Here is an 18,703-nt window from a genome sequence, read left to right as displayed (position 1 = left end):
TCGGCAGGTCACTTAGCGTAACAGCTCTGCTAACACAGCCTTCTTCTTCTTTTTTAGAATGTTATGTTACCGCTGTGGGTAATATTGGCGCGCTACTGCCACCTATCTCGTTCCGTTTTCGAGAGATGGAATCTTTAGTTGTGAAATTCTGAAACTACTTTTTCCATTCTGGTAAAAAGCGTAATGTGCCTACAGTGTGTAGATAAGCTACATTTAAATATAATGGGTTAATGGCACAAAAAGCCAAGTTGATGTGAGCCCAGATCCATCCTCCAACCCAGTAGGTGGCGACAATGCAAATACTTTTGCTAAGAACAAGCCAACAAACTGAAGACAGATCCCCCCAATGTTCCTAAATGGTCTTTGTTTTGGGTGCATTGATCGCCCTCATTCGGTGCATTTGCTGAAAAGGGAATTGTAAACATATGTATAACAGGTATGTCTATACACAACATATTTTATTAGTTACGCTAGCACGTTTATATACCCTCCTCACAATTTTCCAGAAAGCTTTTTTTAGTATAGTAGACTGTGTAGCTAGAATGAATGTTGGTTGTCCGTAGCCCTTCCTACCACCAGACGTCTTTGTGGTGCTATGATAACAATCCGTTTGCCAAATCTAAAGACCTACAGCTTGTCAATACTCCTACTGTGGTAACTTAGAGCATAAAGGCATATCATTGTAGCTAACAGCAACATGAATATTAATTTATTTAAGTAAATCCTCGTAAAGATGGAAGAAAAGCAGTATACGTCACTGACGGTTCCTACGGATTATCTCCAACAGTGGTGAGTTGTCCTCCAAATGTATTGGTGTTGGAGGGTTTGCTTAAAATAAAATTGTTGTGGAGTGTCAGTGCAGTCTATATCATGATGAAATAAATAGCATTTTGTAACAACTGACAAAACAGTTACTATTGTCGAGGCCTACACTAGGCAATGCTTAATTGTCATCACAAACACATTCAGAAAAAAAGCATGCTTCTTATTGCAACACTACTTTTAAAATGAAGAAGCAATAATGGTCCTGTATAGACGGACAGACAGGCAGGAATTCAGAAAAACAGACCGACAAAACAAAGACATCTCTCTACATGTTACATGATCAAATGTAAGATTTGCAATGAAAAAAAAAACGGTAATTGAAAGTGTATATGCAAAGTTACTCTGTTGATGCAGAGTATGAGGCAACGTGTCATTGATAGTCCATTTACATTTAACTAAAGTAGTCCTAGACCTTAAAAAATATGCTTCATTAAAACATGGTCATTAATAGCACACATCCATATCAAATGATTGGCCCATAAGTTTTTTTTTTTCTGACCAGGGAACGACATGTCAAACCAATGTGTGTGTGAAACATGTATTCTTTGAAGGCCGCTATCATTGATGTAAACTCATTCTCAGATCCTAGGAGCATGAACAATTTCTCTATGGGCCCTCCCATCGTTGGTGCGCCATTTGTTTGTCATCAGTTTCGTCTCGTGTCGGGACAAATCCCATGAAGACAAAAGAAGATCGTGTCACCCCAGTCTGCCTCTTGTCCTGTTGTCTTCTCGATCTGTAGGTACCAGTCCACCCAGCAGCACCCCCAAGCTCAACATGTGATGCAGTACCATAACACAGGTCATATGGGCCATTACATGGAGGGATCCAGAGAGGACCGGGTCATGACAGAGCTGTCGGTCCACCAGGAGCTCCCAGTCCACCAAGAGCTGGACTTCCATCATGACTTCCTCGGCCATCAAGAGCCAATTGTCCAACATCGTCAGCCTGTGGATACATCACAAGGTATGTGATTACTGCCCCTCCCCCTACTTAGACATGCAATCTACCATGTTTGCTTGGTAAATATTTGTACAGCTGGATTTGCCACTCTGTGCTCTCTTTCCTCCACATACCGTAAACACATTTCCACCAGTCCCCATCTCCCTGGTATTAACATAAATTCACCCATCCTCGTGCAGTGCTGTTCCTGTAATCCTGTTCCTGTAATCAATTGGTCAATATTTGTTTCGCACCATCAAGATAAGCGATTGTGCACCTGGCCAGAAACAGATTAATCTCAAACGTGTTCATTTTCTTTCTTTTAGCTCCAATGCCAGGGAAGAGAAAGAGAGGTAGGCCTCCCAAACAGAAGCCGGGGGAGGGCCAACCGCAGGAGGAACACGATCAGGCAGAAGCTCTGAAGAAAGCCAAAAGGACCCTTAACCGCTTCAATGGCATGTCAGTGGATGAGGTCATGGCCAAAACCCTGCCAGACATTATTGACCACAACCTCGACATTTTGATAGTGAGTTTTAACGTCATTCAACGAGTGACATTTTCGGAGTGGGAATGTCGAGTAGGACTTTTGATGTGAAGTTTGGCTACATTTTGCTTTATGTGTACCATTTTCCCCTACTGATAGCCCGTGGATCAAACGCAAATGTTAATTAGATTAAAGCTATGAAAATGTGTAAATCTCAAAAATTACTTCTTTTTTTTCTTAAAAAAAACATCTCTAGCATGTTGCAATAATAAGGTATTGTATTATCCCTTTCTCAGATTGGTATCAATCCAGGACTATTGTCAGCCTACAAGGGACGACATTACCCAAACCCAGGAAATCATTTTTGTACGTTTCACTCAGTATTCTTTTTTTCACTTCTATTTCCATATATCCAGAATACTGTAATATGACACTCTGACTGCTTGATCAGGGTCATGTTTATTGGGGCACACCGTAGCAAAACGGTGTGCAATGGAAAACAAAAGCTAGCTGTTCTTGTTGGACAAGTTCAGATAGTACCTGCCTGCATTTGAGACAGCTTTCTTCCGTTTTGTACCTAAGTGAGCACGGCCCACATTATTAGTAACATTACGATGAAAGTGATTGAGCTTGTTCTTGTTTCGGAACTTAGGGAAATGCCTGTTCCTCTCTGGTCTTACTGATGAGCAACTCAACCACATGCACGATCAAAACTTACCGGAGAAGTATGGCATTGGCTTTACCAACATGGTGGAGAGGACAACGCCAGGAAGCAAAGACCTCTCAAGGTGTCAAGCGCACGTTATTAAACGTGCCATCACAGTAATATTTATAGTAATAAAACTACCTTTCATGATGTGTTTTCTCTTCAGTTTAGAATTGCCATCATGGTAAATTGGTTGTTCATTGTCTAGGCTAACTGTTGCTATTTCTACAGCAAAGAGTTTCGTGAAGGAGGCCATCAATTGGTAGAGAAGCTGAAGAAATACAAGCCGCTAATTGCAGCTTTCAATGGAAAATGTGAGAACATTTTCGAGGATATCAGTAATTAGAATTGTATTTTTTTAATGCTGCCTTTTACACTTAACTTACTATTAAAAATTATATTCATTGAATTGCTCTTCTTTGGCAGGTATTTATGAAATTTTCAGCAAAGAGATCTTTGGAGTGAAGGCAAAGAAACTCGAGTTCGGCTTACAGCCGTACACAATCCCAGAAACCGAAACGGTAAGTAGTTTTACCAAAATAGAAAGAAGTCGCAAATGTTTGTATTTTGATGTTTGTAGCCATTCTCTCATTGGCTTCCTACTGTTGTTTTGGGGTCTGTTCAAGAGGGTGCAGAGTTATAGAATATTCAGATAGAAATATATTGTGTGTCGATCAAGTTTAGTGTTTGTGAGTCATGTCGGCTCTACACATTACATTCCTACCTGCAATGTTGCAAACGTTTTCACTCATTAAATACACCCCAGGTGTGCTACTTAATGCCCTCGTCAAGCCCCCGCTGTGCCCAGTTCCCCCGCGCTCAGGACAAGGTTCACTTCTACATCAAGCTGAAGGAGCTACGGGACAAGATCAAGGGTGTGGCCCCAGTCGCCCGTGAGGTGCAAGAGACAGAGTACCACTTCGACTTGGGACTTGCCAAAGGTAACTGAATTAGTCTCCCTTTGCCACACTTCAAAGTCTCGTTCATTTGGCTATTTCAGAACGAACGTGTGAAAGCCAGATACTGAATCTCTTATACAGTGCATCAGGAAGTATTCAAAACCCTTGATTTATTCCACATTTTTGTTGTTAGAAATCACAATGGATTACATGTATACAGTACCAGTCAAAAGTTTGGACACACCTACTCATTCCAGGGTTTTTCTTAATTTTTACTATTTTCTACGATGTACAATAATAGTGAAGACATCAAAACTATGAAATAACACATATGGATGTATGAATGTAGTAACCAAAAATGTGTTAAGACAAATCAAAATATAGCCACCCTTTGCCTTGATGACAGCTTTGCACACTCTTGGCATTCTCAAAACCAGCTTCACCTGGAATGCTTTTCCAACAGTCTTGAAGGAGTTCCCACATATGCTGAGCACTTGTTGGCTGCTTTTCCTTCACTTTGAAGTCCAACTCATCCCAAACCATCTCAGTTGGGTTGAGGTCGGGTGATTGTGGAGGCCAGGTCATTTGATGCAGCACTCCATCACTCTCCTTGGTCAAATGGCCCTTACACAGTCTGGAGGTGAGTTGGGTCATTGTCCTGTTGAATAACAAATGATAGTCCAATACACCATATGGGATGGTGTATTGCTGCAGAATGCTGTGGTAGCCATGCTGGTTAAGTGTGCCTTGAATGCTAAATGAATCACCAACAGTGTCACCAGCAAAACACCATCACACCTCCCCCTCCATGCTTCACGGTGGGAACCACATATGCGGACATCATCCGTTACCTACTCTGCATCTCAAAGACAGCGGTTGGAACCCAAAATCTCAAATTTGGACTCATCAGACCAAAAGGACAGATTTCCACCGGTCTAATGTCCATTGATCGTGTTTCTTGGCCCAAGCAAGTCTCTTCTTATTGGTGTCCTTTAGTAGTGGTTTCTTTGAAGTAATTCGACCATGAAGGCCTGATTCACACAGTCTCCTCTGAACAATTGATGTTGAGATGGTGTCTGTTCTTTGAACTCCGAAGCATTTATTTGGGCTACAATCTGAAGTGCAGTTAACTCTAATAAACTTATCCTCTACAGCAGAGGTAACTCTGGGTCACTTGAAGAAACTTTCAAAGTTCTTGACATTTTCTGGATTGACTGACCTTCATGTCTTAAAGTAATGATGGACTGTCATTTCTCTTTGCTTATTTGAGCTGTTCTTGCCATAATATGGACTTGGTCTTTTACCAAATAGGTCTATCTTCTGTATACCACCCCTACCTTGTCACAACACCACTGATTGGCTCAAATGCATTAAGAAGGAAATAAATTCCACAAATGTACTTTTAACAAGGCACACCTGTTAATTGAAATGCATTCCAGGTGACTACCTCATGAAGCTGGTTGAGAGAATGCCTAGTGTGCAAAGCTGTCATCAAGGCAGAGAGTGGCTACATTGAAGAATCTCAAATATAAAATATGTTGATTTGTTTAACACTTTTTTTGGTTACTACATGATTCCGTATGTGTTATTTCATAGTTTCGATGTCTTCACTATTATTCTACAATGTAAAAATAAAGTAAAACCCTGGAATGAGTACAACATTTTAATTAGTGCTGTGTGTCTATATATACATTATCTACACACAATACCCCCTAATGACAAAGTGAAAACATGTTTAGACATTTTTATTGAAAATTAAATGCAGAATTTTATTTCCGTAAATATTTACACCCCTGAGTCAATACATGTTAGAATTAACTTTAGCAAGTCTTTCTGAGTAAGTCTCTTAAGAGCTTTGCACATCTGGATTGTACAATTATTTGCACATTCTTTTAAACATTTCTCAAGCTCTGTCAAGTTGGTTGTTGACCATTTGCTAGACAGCCATTTTCAAGTCTTACCATAGATTTTCAAGCAGATTTAAGTCAAAACTGCAACTAAGCCACTCAGGAACATTCAATGCGGTCTTGGTAAGCAACTCCAGTGAATATTTGATCTTGTGTTTTAGGTTATTGTCCTGCTGAAACGTGAATGTTTCTCAGTGTCTGTTGGAAATCCGACTGAACCAGGTTTTCCTCTAGGATTTTGCCTGTGCTTTGCTCCATTCTGTCTCTCTTTTTTTTTTTCTTTCCTGAAACTCCCCAGTCCTTAACGATTACAAGCATACCCATAGCATGATGCACCCACCACCATGCTTGAAAATATGAAGAGTGGTACTCAGTGATGTGTTGTGTTGTATATGCCCCAACAGTTTAACAGTTTAGCAATGTCTAACAATTCACAACAATACACACATCTAAAGTAAAAGAATGGAGTTAAGAAATATATAAATATTAGGACGAGCAATGTCAGTGGCATTAGCTAAAATACAGTAGATTAGAATACAGTATGTACATATGAAATGAGTAAAGCGTTAAGGAAACATTTGACCAGTGATTCTATGTTTATAGGGTAGCAGACTCTAAGGTGCAGGGTTGAGTAGCCGGGTGGTAGACGGCTGTTTAACAGTCTGATGGTTTTGAGATAGCAGCTGTTTTTCAGACTCTCGTTCCCAGCTTTGATGTACCTGTACTGACCTCGCCTTCTGTGTGGTAGTGGGGTGAACAGGCCGTGGATCGTGTGGTTGATGTCCTTGATGATCTTTCTTGGCCTTCCTGTGACATTGGGCGCTGTAGTTGTCTTGGAGGGCAGGCAGTGTGCCCTCGGTGATGCATTTGGCAGACTGCACCACCCTCTGGAGAGCCCTGCGGTTGAGGTCGGCACAGTTGCCGTACCAGGCGGTGATATAGCCCAACAGGCTCTCAATTGTTCATCTGTAAAAGTTTGTGAGGGTCTTAGTGATCAAGCCAAATTTCTTTAGCCTCCTGAGGTTGAAGAGACACTGTTGCGCCTTCTTTACCACACTGTCTGTGTGGATGGACCATTTCAGATTGTCGATGATGTGTACGCAAAGCAACTTGAAGCTTTTCACCTTCTCCAATGAGGTCCCGTCGATGTGGATAAGGGGGTGCTCCCTCTGCTGTTTCCTGTCCATGATCATCTCCTTTCTTTGTGTTGAGGGAGAGGTTATTTTCCTGGCACCACTCTGCCAGGGCCCTCACCTCCTCCCTGTAGGCTGTCTCATTATTGGTGGTAATCAAGCCTACCACTGCAGTGTCGTCTGCAAACTTGATGATTGAGTTGGAGGCATGCGTGGCCACGCAGGCATGGGTGAACAGGGAGAACAGGAGGGGGCTGCGCATTCACCCTTGTGGGACCTGTGTGTTGAGGATCAGCAAAGTGAAGGTGTTGTTTCCTAGCTTCATCACCTGGGGTCGGCCCGTCAGGAAGTCCAGGACCCAGTTGCACAGTGCGGGGTTCAGACCCAGGGCCCTGAGCTTAATGAGCTTGGAGGGTAGTATGGTGCTGAATGATGAGCAATAGTCAATGAACAGTATTCTTACATAGGTATTACTCTTATCCACATGGGATAGGGAGGTGTGCAGTGCAATGGCAATTGCATAGTCTCTGGATCTATTGGGGTTGTATGCAAATAGAAGTTGGTCTATAGTGTAAGGTAGAGGTGACATGATCTTTAACTAGCCTTTCAAATTACTTCATGATGACAAAAGTGAGTGCTAACACGTTTAAATGTCTTACTCACGTTGGCCTCGGAGAACGAGAGCCCGCAGTCCTTGGGAGCGGTCCGCGTCGGCAACACTGTTATCGTCAAAGCGGGTCGAAGGAGGTGTTTAGCTTGTCCCGGGAGCAAGACATCAGTGTCCTCGCCGTGGCTGATGTTCCCTCTGTAGTCCGTGATTGGCTGTAGACCCTGTCCGTGATTGGCTGTAGACCCTGCCACATACGTTTCATGTCAGAGCTGTTGATTTGCGACTCCACTTTGACTCTGTACTGACATTTTGCCTGTAATTGTTTTACGGAGGGAATAACTACACTTTTTATTCAGCTTTATTGACTTGCCTAGTTAAATAAAGATAAAATAAATTCCCAGTCACCTTGCCATGGTTAAATGCAGTGGTTTGCACTTTCAGTTTTGCGTGAATGCTGCCAACTATCCACGGTTTCTGGTTTGGGTAGGTTTTAATAGTCACAGTGAGAACAACATCTGCTATTCACGTGTCAGTGTATGCATCAATGTTATTCTCTGAACATATCCCAGTCCTCGTTATCAAAACAATCTTGAAGCATGGATTCCGATTGGTCAGACCAGCGTTGAATATACCTTAGCATGGGCACTTCCTGTTTGAGTTTCTGCCTATAGGAAGGGAGGAGCAACATGGACTCAACTCCGGATAGTTATTTATTACTGTCTGCGCAATGTACTGAGAATCCAGCTGCCTGTATGGATGGGGACAGTATATCTGGAGAGAGCCATGATTCTGTGAAACAGAGTATGTTACAGTCCCTGATGTCTCTCTGGAAGGAGATTCTCGCCCTGAGCTTGTCTACTTTATTGTCCAGAAACGGAAGATTAGCGAGTAATATACTCGGAAGTGGTAGATGGTGTGCACGCCTCCTGAGTCGGACTAGTAGTCCACTCCGAATACCTCTTCTCCGCCAGCAGTGTTTTGGAGCAGCCTCTGGGATAAGTTAAATTGCCCTGGGGGGGTACGAACTAAGGATCCAATTCGGGAAAGTCATACTGTTGTGTGTTGCCCTATGGGACTCCCGATCACGGCTGGTTGTGACACAGCCTGGGAACAAACCAGGGTCTGTAGTGACGCCTCGTAGACCGCTGTGCCACTCGGGAGGCACCTTTTCACTCTGTAATTTAGGTTAGTATTGTGGAGAAACTACAATGTTGTTGATCCATCTTCAGTTTTCTCCTATCACAGCCATTAAATTCTGTAACTGTTTTAAAGTCACCATTGGCCTCGTGGTAAATTTCCCTAATCAGTTTCCTTCCTTTCCGGCAACTGACTTAAGAAGGACGCCTGTATCATTGTAGTGACTGGGTGTGTATATATATATATATATACACCATCCAAAGTGTAATTAATATCTTCACCATGCTCAAAGTGATATTCAATTTCTGCTTTTTTTCCCCCTTTACCATCTACCAATAGGTGCCCTTCTTTGCGAGGTATTGGAAAACCTCCCTGGTCTGTGTTTTGAAATTCGCTGCTTGACTGAGACCTTACATGTGAGGGGTACAGAGATGAGGTAGTCGATTAAAAGTCATGTTAAACACTATTATTGCACACAGTGAGTCCATGCAACCTATGTGACTTGTTAAGCCAATTTTTACTCCTGAATGTATTTAGGCTTGCCATAAAAGGGGTTGAATACTTATGGACTCAGGACATAATCCATTCATTTAAAAAAAATTTTTTTAAACATAATTCCACTGACATTATGGGGCATTGTGTGTAGGCCAGTGACACAATCTCAATTCAATCCATGTTAAATTCAGGCTGTAACACAACAAAATGGGGGGAAAGTCAAGGGGTGTGAATACTTTCTGAAGGCCGTGTATACACTGAATATAATGTCGTTGATAAGTAGGGTGTCCAATCAAAAACACATATTTTGAACAATGGGTAACATATGTTAATTGTGTAGATAAACCCTCAATGAATAACAATGGTCCAAACATCAGGTCTCTATCATAAACGGTGTACAAGTTGTTGGCGTGTTTACCCTTGTAATATGGTCAGAATTAGGGTGACAAAATCCATGGCATTGGAAAAAGTGGTCAAAATCAAATCTGGAAAGTTGCTATGCTGAATTCTGTGCAAGAATTAAGGTTACTGGCTACGAGACAGGCTCACTTTCCCATTGAACTCCTGTTTCTTCTTGAATCCGCAGGACATAGAACAATATAGAGATAGGATTTTGAGTCATGACGTAGTATTTTAGTATACATTTCATATTAATTAGAAATTCCTGTTCTTTTTCAAGGAGTTCTCACAGAAACAAGCGTATCTTTGCGAAATGTCAATGGAGCATTGAGCGAATACCAAGCTTATTTTCAAAAGCCTTTTACATTAATTCAGCTCATGTCATGCTAATTTTACTTTCTGCGACCCACGGAAACTACTTAAGACAACGACCACAAATTTGTAAAATCCTCAAAAAATCATGAAAAACCTGCTCGGCTATGTCAGAGCTCTGCTTTTTTTTATCAGATCTATTATATTACCAAGTCCAACTTTTTAGATAATAATGTTTATTATATGTTAGAGAGATCCCACTGAACGATTCAGAACATGAATAATAATTTGTCTTGCTAAAATGCATTTTTGATAACATATGTGAAATTTCATCACCAATGCGCGTTTTCACCCACTCTGGGCACAGTGGGTGGACACCCTTGCATAATGAATATGACTGATATGATGATAATCATACCCTTCATGTTACGCAAATTATATTCAGTCGTTTGGTATGCACGCAAAGGAGAAATGAATGTCATCCGTTTGTCAAGGCAGCTCAGTGTTGAAGATGAGTAACCTTGTATTTCCTGTATCGCTGCGCTACAGAGGATGCTAAGAGGATGGCCATCAAGGAAGAGCAGGTGGATCCGGAGTACGAGAACTGCGGTGGGGCGTCCCAGGATGCAAAGCAAAGCACCAGCTACTGCAACATTTCCTCCACCAAAGAGACCGGTGAGAGTAGGTTTCTGAAGACCAGAGTGCTTGTGTTTTTTAAACTTTCGTTAGTTAACCTAGGCTGATCGAAAAGTAGACCCGAAAGATGAGACAAGTTAGCATCACTAGTCATACAGGTTTTAAGTTTGTTAATGTAAAATTACATATGTAATGAATATATTCTCTTCGTTTTTTTTTGCTTCTTTCAGGAATGCCCAGTAAGGACCAAGCTACAGCAATGAGCCGCATGCCATACGACCAGTGGATGACACAGTCGTTTGCGGACCAGATACCGGACATTAGCTGTAACAGTAGCAATGTACCTCAACCTCAGTTGGGAGCAGAAACCTTTTGAAGAAGGTCCCACAAGAAGAGTCATTGGGTCATACCGTTTGAGGCATCATAATGCATGCGTCACACTAGAAGGAAGACGGAGGGGAAATGGCCCATCTTGACTGGACTCCCATTTTCAAATCCTCTTTAAAACACAGGCCATTTTTTTCTTAATTTTGTAACTATTTATTGCATTTCATACAGCATGTGTCCAGTGTCTTATTTTTATATTTTTAAAGAATTTTGTGGTATATCTCACTTGTGGAAGTGTAATTGTGCTCTGGAATTTTCAAGTTTGTTATTACCGAGATATTAAATCAGTTGTAAAACTGACAGTTATGTTGTGTGATCGCAGAACTTATTGATGTACATGGTTCATGACTCATTAGGGCACACCGTATCAAAACCTATGGCAACGGGACACGAAAACAAGCGTTCCTTTTGTTGAGATATTTGGATAGTTACCTCTCCGTTTGCTTCCGTTTTCTGTTCAGTGACTTCAACTGCTGAAAGGTTTGAAGAAAACAGAACAACGGGGATGAACTGAAATGTTAAGCGTTTAAACATTTTTTTTTTTTTTCCGTACCGTGTGCCCTAATGACCATGATCCTAATTTCCATCTTCTGGATTCACGGCCACCTTGTTCAGCAGTTCCAGCAGGTCTCTCAAGGCCTTTTTGCACACAGACAGTTTCAGTTGCTCAAGATCAGGTGAAGGCAGCCCCAGTTTCCTCCTTGTGACAGATGTTTATGGCGTTTGTATCACTCATTTTAATACTGACCCATATTCTTTCACTTCAGCAGAGCTGCAAAGTAATTGCCAAATAAATGAGACTGGCGACTTACAATTTCACATGCGAAGGTGTTAATGCACCCAGAATTGAATCACGCCTTTCATTAAACAGAAATAAGCATGTCTTACCGTAACCCAAAATGATTAGGTGGAGGTGTTTATAATTTACATGGATTGTAGCTTTATTTTTTTATGTGACTAGGCAAGTCAGTTAAGAACAAATTCTTATTTACAATGATGGCCTACTGGAGAACAGTGGGTTAACTGCCTTGTTCAGAGTACAGAACGACAGATTTTTACCTTGTCAGCTCAGGGATTCGATCCAGCAACCTTTTGGTTACTGGCCCAACGTTCTAACCGCAAGGCTACCTGCAGCTGAGTCAAGCTTTCCTGACACACCTGTGAAAAACATTCTGGCTACATCATGTCAGTCTATAAAGTGTATGCCGAATTCTACTCATGAATTATGAGTTGGTTTCAATTTACTTACTGGGTTGTATCTTTTTGAGGAGGAGATCTTGCTCCCTGTAACTCAGTCTTGTTTTGAGGCTACATTTTGTTGTGTAATTGAGGATTTATATTGACCCTAAAGAAAATATAGATTATCCCATTCAAACCTAAAAGCCTGGCCTGAATGAATGCTGGACTTATCTGGTGTTGATGATGATGTTGGGTTTAAAATCTTCAATATCAAACAGAAATGGTAGACATGGGTAAGTTCAGTTGTTCTGACACTAATACGATATTGTCGTACTGTTGTAATTGCATAGTTTTTATTTCACAGCTACAAGTGGAATAGGGATTGTCCATATTCCTATAGAGGACCACAGTGTGAGTCATAATACCCATAAAACCTAGCGGTCAAACAAGGAAAGGGTTCTAATTGTTTTTCCCATAGGGGATTTTAGAAACACTTAAAATAAGGGATGTGTTTTGTGTAGACTTACCCTGGCATGACATTTTGATAAGTGGAAATCTCTCTTGGACCACCAGGTGACATCAATAGGTACGCCTATTGATAAATACGCCTGTATTTACCCCCCAAAAATGAAACGCTAATTAGCTGTTAATGTGGCTATCATAAAGAACTACAAATGCCATGATCGAGATGACACTGCCGAATTGAGGCAAAGGTAAGAATTTCTGGATTACGATGTAATGTTAGCTAAATTGAGTAATTCATAAATTGGCTAAATTTCTTGGAATGGACAATTCTGTGAAATGTCTTGTGCAAGTTTTAAATTACTACAATACCTGTTAGCAAACGTGTCAGCGGGAGATGACATGCAGGAGCTTGCAGGGATTTGTAGTCTTGCATGATGTCTACTTTGATGCTAATTAGCATTTTTGAATCAAAGTAAATAGAGATGAACATTTTGATATAAATCTCCTTGTCCGAGAGAAATTTACATTGGTTTTCAAAACGTCACGCCAGAGTAAGGCTACTAAAATTCCCTATGGGAAAAATGAATGGTGGAAAAAAACGATTGGAACCATTTCCCTGTTTGACCACTAGGTTTTATGGGTATTATGACACCATTGTGGGGCTCTATTGTGTAACAAATCTTTCATCACAATGCAAAACATGGCTAAAGTAATAAAGAAACATGTCAATGTTATTACTACACACACACAAATGTTGAGGGGTTCTTTGAGGGTGATGTTTAACCATTTTTCAGGTAGGGTGCTTAAGTGGTTTATGGTTATGTTGTCAAAGGTTGACCACCTCTTATCAATGCCAGTTCTGCAATCTTTGTAAGAGCATGTGACAATTATGGGTCTACAGTGCATTTTACAGTAAATTAATGGAAGTTAGTAGCCTGTAAGTTGCTGTGCATTTTGCTTTACCTAACTGGCAACTAGCTATCAGTAGGGCTGGGCGGCATGGCTAATAAATGATCACGATATATATATATTTTTTCATTCGATGACAATAATTATCACAATATTAATCAAATAATGTTTAAAAGGTGCATATCTGCTTCAGACTCTAAAAGTTTTTATATCGTTATTGGGGGTTAGTAATTACCTCGACAATTATTGATTTATCACCCAGCCCTAGCTATCAGTGTCAAAAAGCTATCCAAATTCACAGTAACTTAATAACCAGTAACTGCTAGCAACTAGCTGCCATTAACTTACTGTACTTTCACTGAACTTTGCTGATTACAAGATAGCTTAACATTAGCTGACAACTACTAATCATTCTTTGTGGTGAGTACACTTGAGACTCAGCCTCCCTCACCAGACCTCAACATTTTGGTTGAGAGCCAACTGACCTTCCTGTCACACCAACAAGTCAGTGAGCATGACAGGGATCAGCCACAGTAAGTTACTGTGAATTTTACAATAACTGCTTGCAGCAAGCTGACAGTAATTTATTGAAAAATAAACATGAACTTCCTGGTGACCAACTTCCATTAAGTTACTAGAAAATGCAGAGTAACATCTTAACAGTGCAGCTCTTGATTATCACAGGCTCTTACAAAGCTTGTAGAACTGGGAGTGGACAAAGGAGGTGCTCAACCTTCATTAACATAACAATAAAACCACTTAAACTGGTACACACTACCACTAACGGTTGCCACAAATACACTATATATACACAAGTGTTTGGACACCCCTTCAAATGAGTGGATTCGGCTAATTCAGCCACACCTATTGCTGACAGGTGTATAAAATCTAGCACACAGCCATGCAAACTCCATAGACAAACATTGGCAGTAAAATGGCCTTACTGAAGAGCTCAGTGTCATTCAAAGTGGTACAGTCATAGGATGCCACCTTTCCAACAAGTCAGTTCGTCACATTTCTGCCCTGCTAGAGCTGCCCCGTCAACTGTAAGTGCTGTTATTGTGACATGGAAAAGTCTAGGAGCAACAACGGCTCAGCCAAGAAGTGATAGGCCACACAAGCTCACAGAATGGGACCGCCAAGTGCTGAAACACGCAGCGTGTAAAAATCGTCTGTCCTCATTTGCAACACTCACAACCGAGTTCCAAACTGCTTCAGGAAGCAACGTCAGCACAAGAACTGTTCGTCGGGAGCATCATGAAATGGGTTTCCATGGCCGAGCAGCCGCACACAAGCCTAAGATCACCATGTGCAATGCCAAGCATCGGCTTGAGGGGTGTAATGCTGACCGCCATTGAACTCTGGAGCAGTGGAAACACGTTCTCTGGAGTAATGAATCACGCTTCACCGTCTGGCAGTCCAACGGACAAATCTGGGTTTGGCAGATGCCAGGAGAACGCTACCTGCAGCAATGCATAGTGCCAGCTGTACATTTTGGTGGAGGAATAATGGTCTGGGGCTGTTTTTCATGGTTCGGGCTTGGCCCCGTAGTTCCAGTGAAGGGAAATCTTGACTGGCCCGCACAGAGCCCCGACCTCAACCCTATCGAACACCTTTGGGATGAATTGGAACACAGACTGCGAGCCAGGCCTAATCGCCCAACATCAGAGCACGACCTCACTAATGCTCATGGCTGAATAGAAGCAAGTCCACACAGCAATGTTCCAACATCTGGTGGAAAGCCCTGAGGAGTGGAGGCTGTTATGGCAGCAAAGGGGGGACCAACTCCATATTAATGCCCATGATTTTGGAATGAGATGTATTAACATATTTAGAACATGCGCCCCTGTTTATTCTCGCTTCTCTTCCTCGCGAAGAGCATCTCTACTCTAGCGCTCATATTGGATCCCTGGTTTATGGCTTAACGGCTCACAAGTGAACCATGAAAAATATCGCTGCAGGACGTAGGTCTTAGGACTCTGTCGAGAGGTTTGGTACTAACAATTGTGTTCCTCACAATGGCCAGTGCTATCCCGTCCCAGGACGAACCTAGCCCGTCACTCAAACCCCCAACCTTCTAGTGCTTGCAGTGCCATGATTGCGGGAAAGATTCCCACCCTCTATGCATCAATTCCTTGGATTAGGAACACGCCCAAGAGGTTCTCAAGGACCCGGAGTCAAGAGAGCAGGTCTGAAAAGGAGTCTTAAATGGGCTTCTATCTCAGAGCCAACAGCGATAGCTGAGGCTCAGCTCTCCGCATCAGAGCCCAGTTGGGCCGAGGTCATGGATAACCTAAACTCCCCCCTCCTCACTGTCTAACGACGTAAGAACCGACTTGCCTAGTTAAATAAAGGTTAAATAAAAAGGAAGACGAGGATGACAATGGGATTCATCTTATGGATATCCTTGAGATAGCGCAGGTAATGGGGATGACCCCAGCCTGGAAATGCGCAACAAGGAGGAATCCGGGTTTGGCAACCTTCTCACTGGCTCACCACCTCAGTCTCTCACGACATGTTACTATCGACACCAGCACCTCACTCTCTGGGAATGTGGAACACTTTACTGCCTCAGTTCTTTCAGAGGACTTACAAGCCCTCAGCCCAAGCAAGAGCTTCTAATGAGACCTTTTTATTGTTAGCATGTCAGGCTTAGCAACTGGACTCAAGACACCCTAGACCCAGATGCTTGGGAGGTTATTTGGCCATTGGCCCAGTTTTATTGCAAGGAATTATAAATCTGTCAAACACAGGCTAGGGCTGGGTTATAAACTACACCCTGTCCCTTTCTTCACTGGGGAGAATCACTGAGGATGGGGAAGGAACGACCATCTACCTCTCAGCATAACATCTATGATTCATCCTCTTTGAATAAACCAATTGTCCTCCCCCTGATTTTCTTTGGGGTCTGTGTTATTAAAGAATAACATCAACTGCTAACACTCCCGTAGTGCCATCCAAGGCTGTGGTCGTATCATGAGCCTAGCAGTGGTGGGAGAAAGGGCTAAGCTTATCGAGCCTAACAGACAAAGAACAAGTGGACCTCCTGGATGCCCCAGTGAAGCCCAAGGAGTTGTTCAGGTCCAACGTCGATGCCATGCGGCAGAAGTGTGGCGTGCCAAAGCGAAGCTCGTGGCAGCCTGTTGGATCCTGCGTCTCGTCCCAGCCGCCTCACAGCCGTCTCTACAGGTTATAGAAAAGAGCAGAAGCTCTGAACTCTCCGCTCAGAGTCTAAAGGTTATAGAAAAGAGCAGAAGCTCTGAACTCTCCGCTCAGAGTCTAAAGGTTATGGAAAAGATAATAAAACAAAAGCACTTTAGTAAATATTACTGTCCGCAAAAACACTACAGTAAATAATACAGTATACCGTGTGTAGAGGTGGCAGGCGATCAGAAGATGAGGTGTGGTTTATTTGGGGCGTGGCTTTCAATTTGTTCTTTTTAGCCACGGCCCAGAGTGAATGTCATTCCACGTAATCTGTTCTGTTGTATTCACCATGCAGAGGCTAAATGACACATTCTGCTACCAGTCTATGCAGTCTATGACAAATTGGTAGTCTATGACATTTTAGATTTAGATATAATTTATCACAAAGTAGTTTTGTAGTGAACTACTTTTTTCAAAGTAACTTTAGGTAAACTATATTCTTTTAAAAAGGTAGCTTTAGTGTAGCTTAATGAGCTGACAGAGCCCACCTCCCCAACCCCCCAGAAACCTATGACCTTTGGCTTTCACCTGGAATTGTTTATTTATGACAATAACAAAACACTTTCCAACCCATATGATCTAGTACACAATAAAAGTATAATGAAACATATACAAAATACATGCACATGAATAAACCTTTTAAAACTTTATAGTATGTCCATATAGAATTATAATCTGTTTTAGGAACATCTACCCAAGTATTTCACCAATCTAAACGCAACATGCAAAGTGTTGGTCCCATGTTTCATGAGTTGAAATAAAATATCTTAGAAATGTTCCATACGCACAAAAAGCTTATTTCTCTCAAATGTTGGGCACAAATTTATTTTCATCCCTGTTAGTGCACCTTGTGCTGTGGACAATAAAAGGCTACTCTAAAATGTGCAATTTTGTCACACAACACAATGCCACAGATTGAGGGAGCGTGCAATTGGCATGCTGACTGCAGGAATGTCCACCAGAACTGTTGCCAGTATTTTAATGTTCATTTCTCTACCATAATCCACCCCAAGGTAGTTTTAGATAATTTACCAATATGTTCAACCAGCCTCAAAACCGCAGGCCACATGTAACCACGCCAGCCCAGGACCTCCACATTCGGCTTCTTCACCTGCGGAATCATCTGAGACCACCACCTGGACAGTTGATGAAACTGAGGAGTATTTCTGTCTGTAATAAAGCCCTTTGTGGGGAAAAACTCATTCTGATTGTCTGGGCCTGGCTGGGCCTGGCTGGATGTGCCCCTGCCCAGTCATGTGAAATCCATAGATTAGGGTTTAATGAATTTATTTCAATTGACTGATTTCCATTTATTAACTCTAACTTAGTAAAATCCTTGAAATATTTGCATGTTGAGTTTATATTTTTGTTCAGTATGTAAAGGCATTAGTGATCTAAATCTGTTAAATTTGTGAATGTCTAAATCAACATTTGGACCATTTAAACAGTGTGCATCCCACCTATAGACAAGGGGACCATGTTTTTGATGTTCTAAGCATATGCAATGTATCTGCCAACGACATAAAACAAATGTTTGACTTCCACAAAAAATTCCTTCTTAACTCATTTTATTCTTTATCATAGAGCTTTAAAAGTTATGTATTTAGATCTGCCTGCTCGAGACAAATTCAGCAATTGCTTTGCCATGTCTGTGCCCTGAAGCAGTTGAGCTGGATAAATGTTTTTCTAAAGGACCGCCCCTTTTAAGTAAAGTTGCAGTGAAGTGTAAAAATAAAATCCAGTAAAATAAAGGTTGAAGACCTCCATCGCGGCTGTGGAGTGGGTGACGTCAACTGCCTGAGGGTCAGCCTGCAGAACTGGCGAGTGTCCTTTATTGTCCAACTGCGGTGCGGATGTTGTACTGCTTACATTGCGAGTGTACACAATATACCTTAATTTGTTGATTTATTTCCTACCTCCTCGCCATCCGTATGTTTTCTGTGGGATCCTGTATTGAAGGCCATCCCTGTGCTCCTTACACAGGGTTGTTTCAATCTGTTTGAAACTTCGGAGGAATCCGTGTGTGTAGTGGAAGAACGTTGCTGTCATTTCTGAATTTTTGGTCCTGCCT

The 18,703-nt window shown here is 41.8% G+C and overlaps 1 protein-coding gene across 2 annotated transcripts; it reads left to right on the top strand.

Annotated features, from left to right (window-relative positions):
• Positions 1-289: 289 nt before the first annotated feature.
• On the top strand, positions 290-11,178 carry LOC109867134 (G/T mismatch-specific thymine DNA glycosylase-like). 2 transcript variants are annotated; one of them, XM_020456090.2, is made up of 11 exons: positions 290-436; positions 719-789; positions 1,568-1,791; positions 2,094-2,293; positions 2,548-2,617; positions 2,904-3,039; positions 3,189-3,271; positions 3,384-3,478; positions 3,724-3,898; positions 10,399-10,524; positions 10,716-11,172. In XM_020456090.2, the coding sequence occupies exons 2-11, from the start codon at positions 734-736 to the stop codon at positions 10,859-10,861; spliced, it is 1,311 nt and encodes a 436-aa protein (XP_020311679.1). In that variant the 5' UTR covers positions 290-436; positions 719-733; the 3' UTR covers positions 10,862-11,172. The 2 variants fall into 2 exon arrangements, with proteins under 2 accessions (XP_020311679.1, XP_020311678.1); XM_020456089.2 differs by having other exon boundaries at positions 302-436; positions 10,399-10,530; positions 10,716-11,178.
• The last annotated feature ends 7,525 nt before the right edge of the window (positions 11,179-18,703 follow it).

The sequence above is a fragment of the Oncorhynchus kisutch genome, linkage group LG22 (genome assembly GCF_002021735.2).
Source record: "Oncorhynchus kisutch isolate 150728-3 linkage group LG22, Okis_V2, whole genome shotgun sequence".
NCBI classification, from domain to species: domain Eukaryota; kingdom Metazoa; phylum Chordata; class Actinopteri; order Salmoniformes; family Salmonidae; genus Oncorhynchus; species Oncorhynchus kisutch.
The sequence above is the reverse complement of the archived record's forward strand: the minus strand, read 5'-3'. Positions and strand labels throughout refer to the sequence as shown.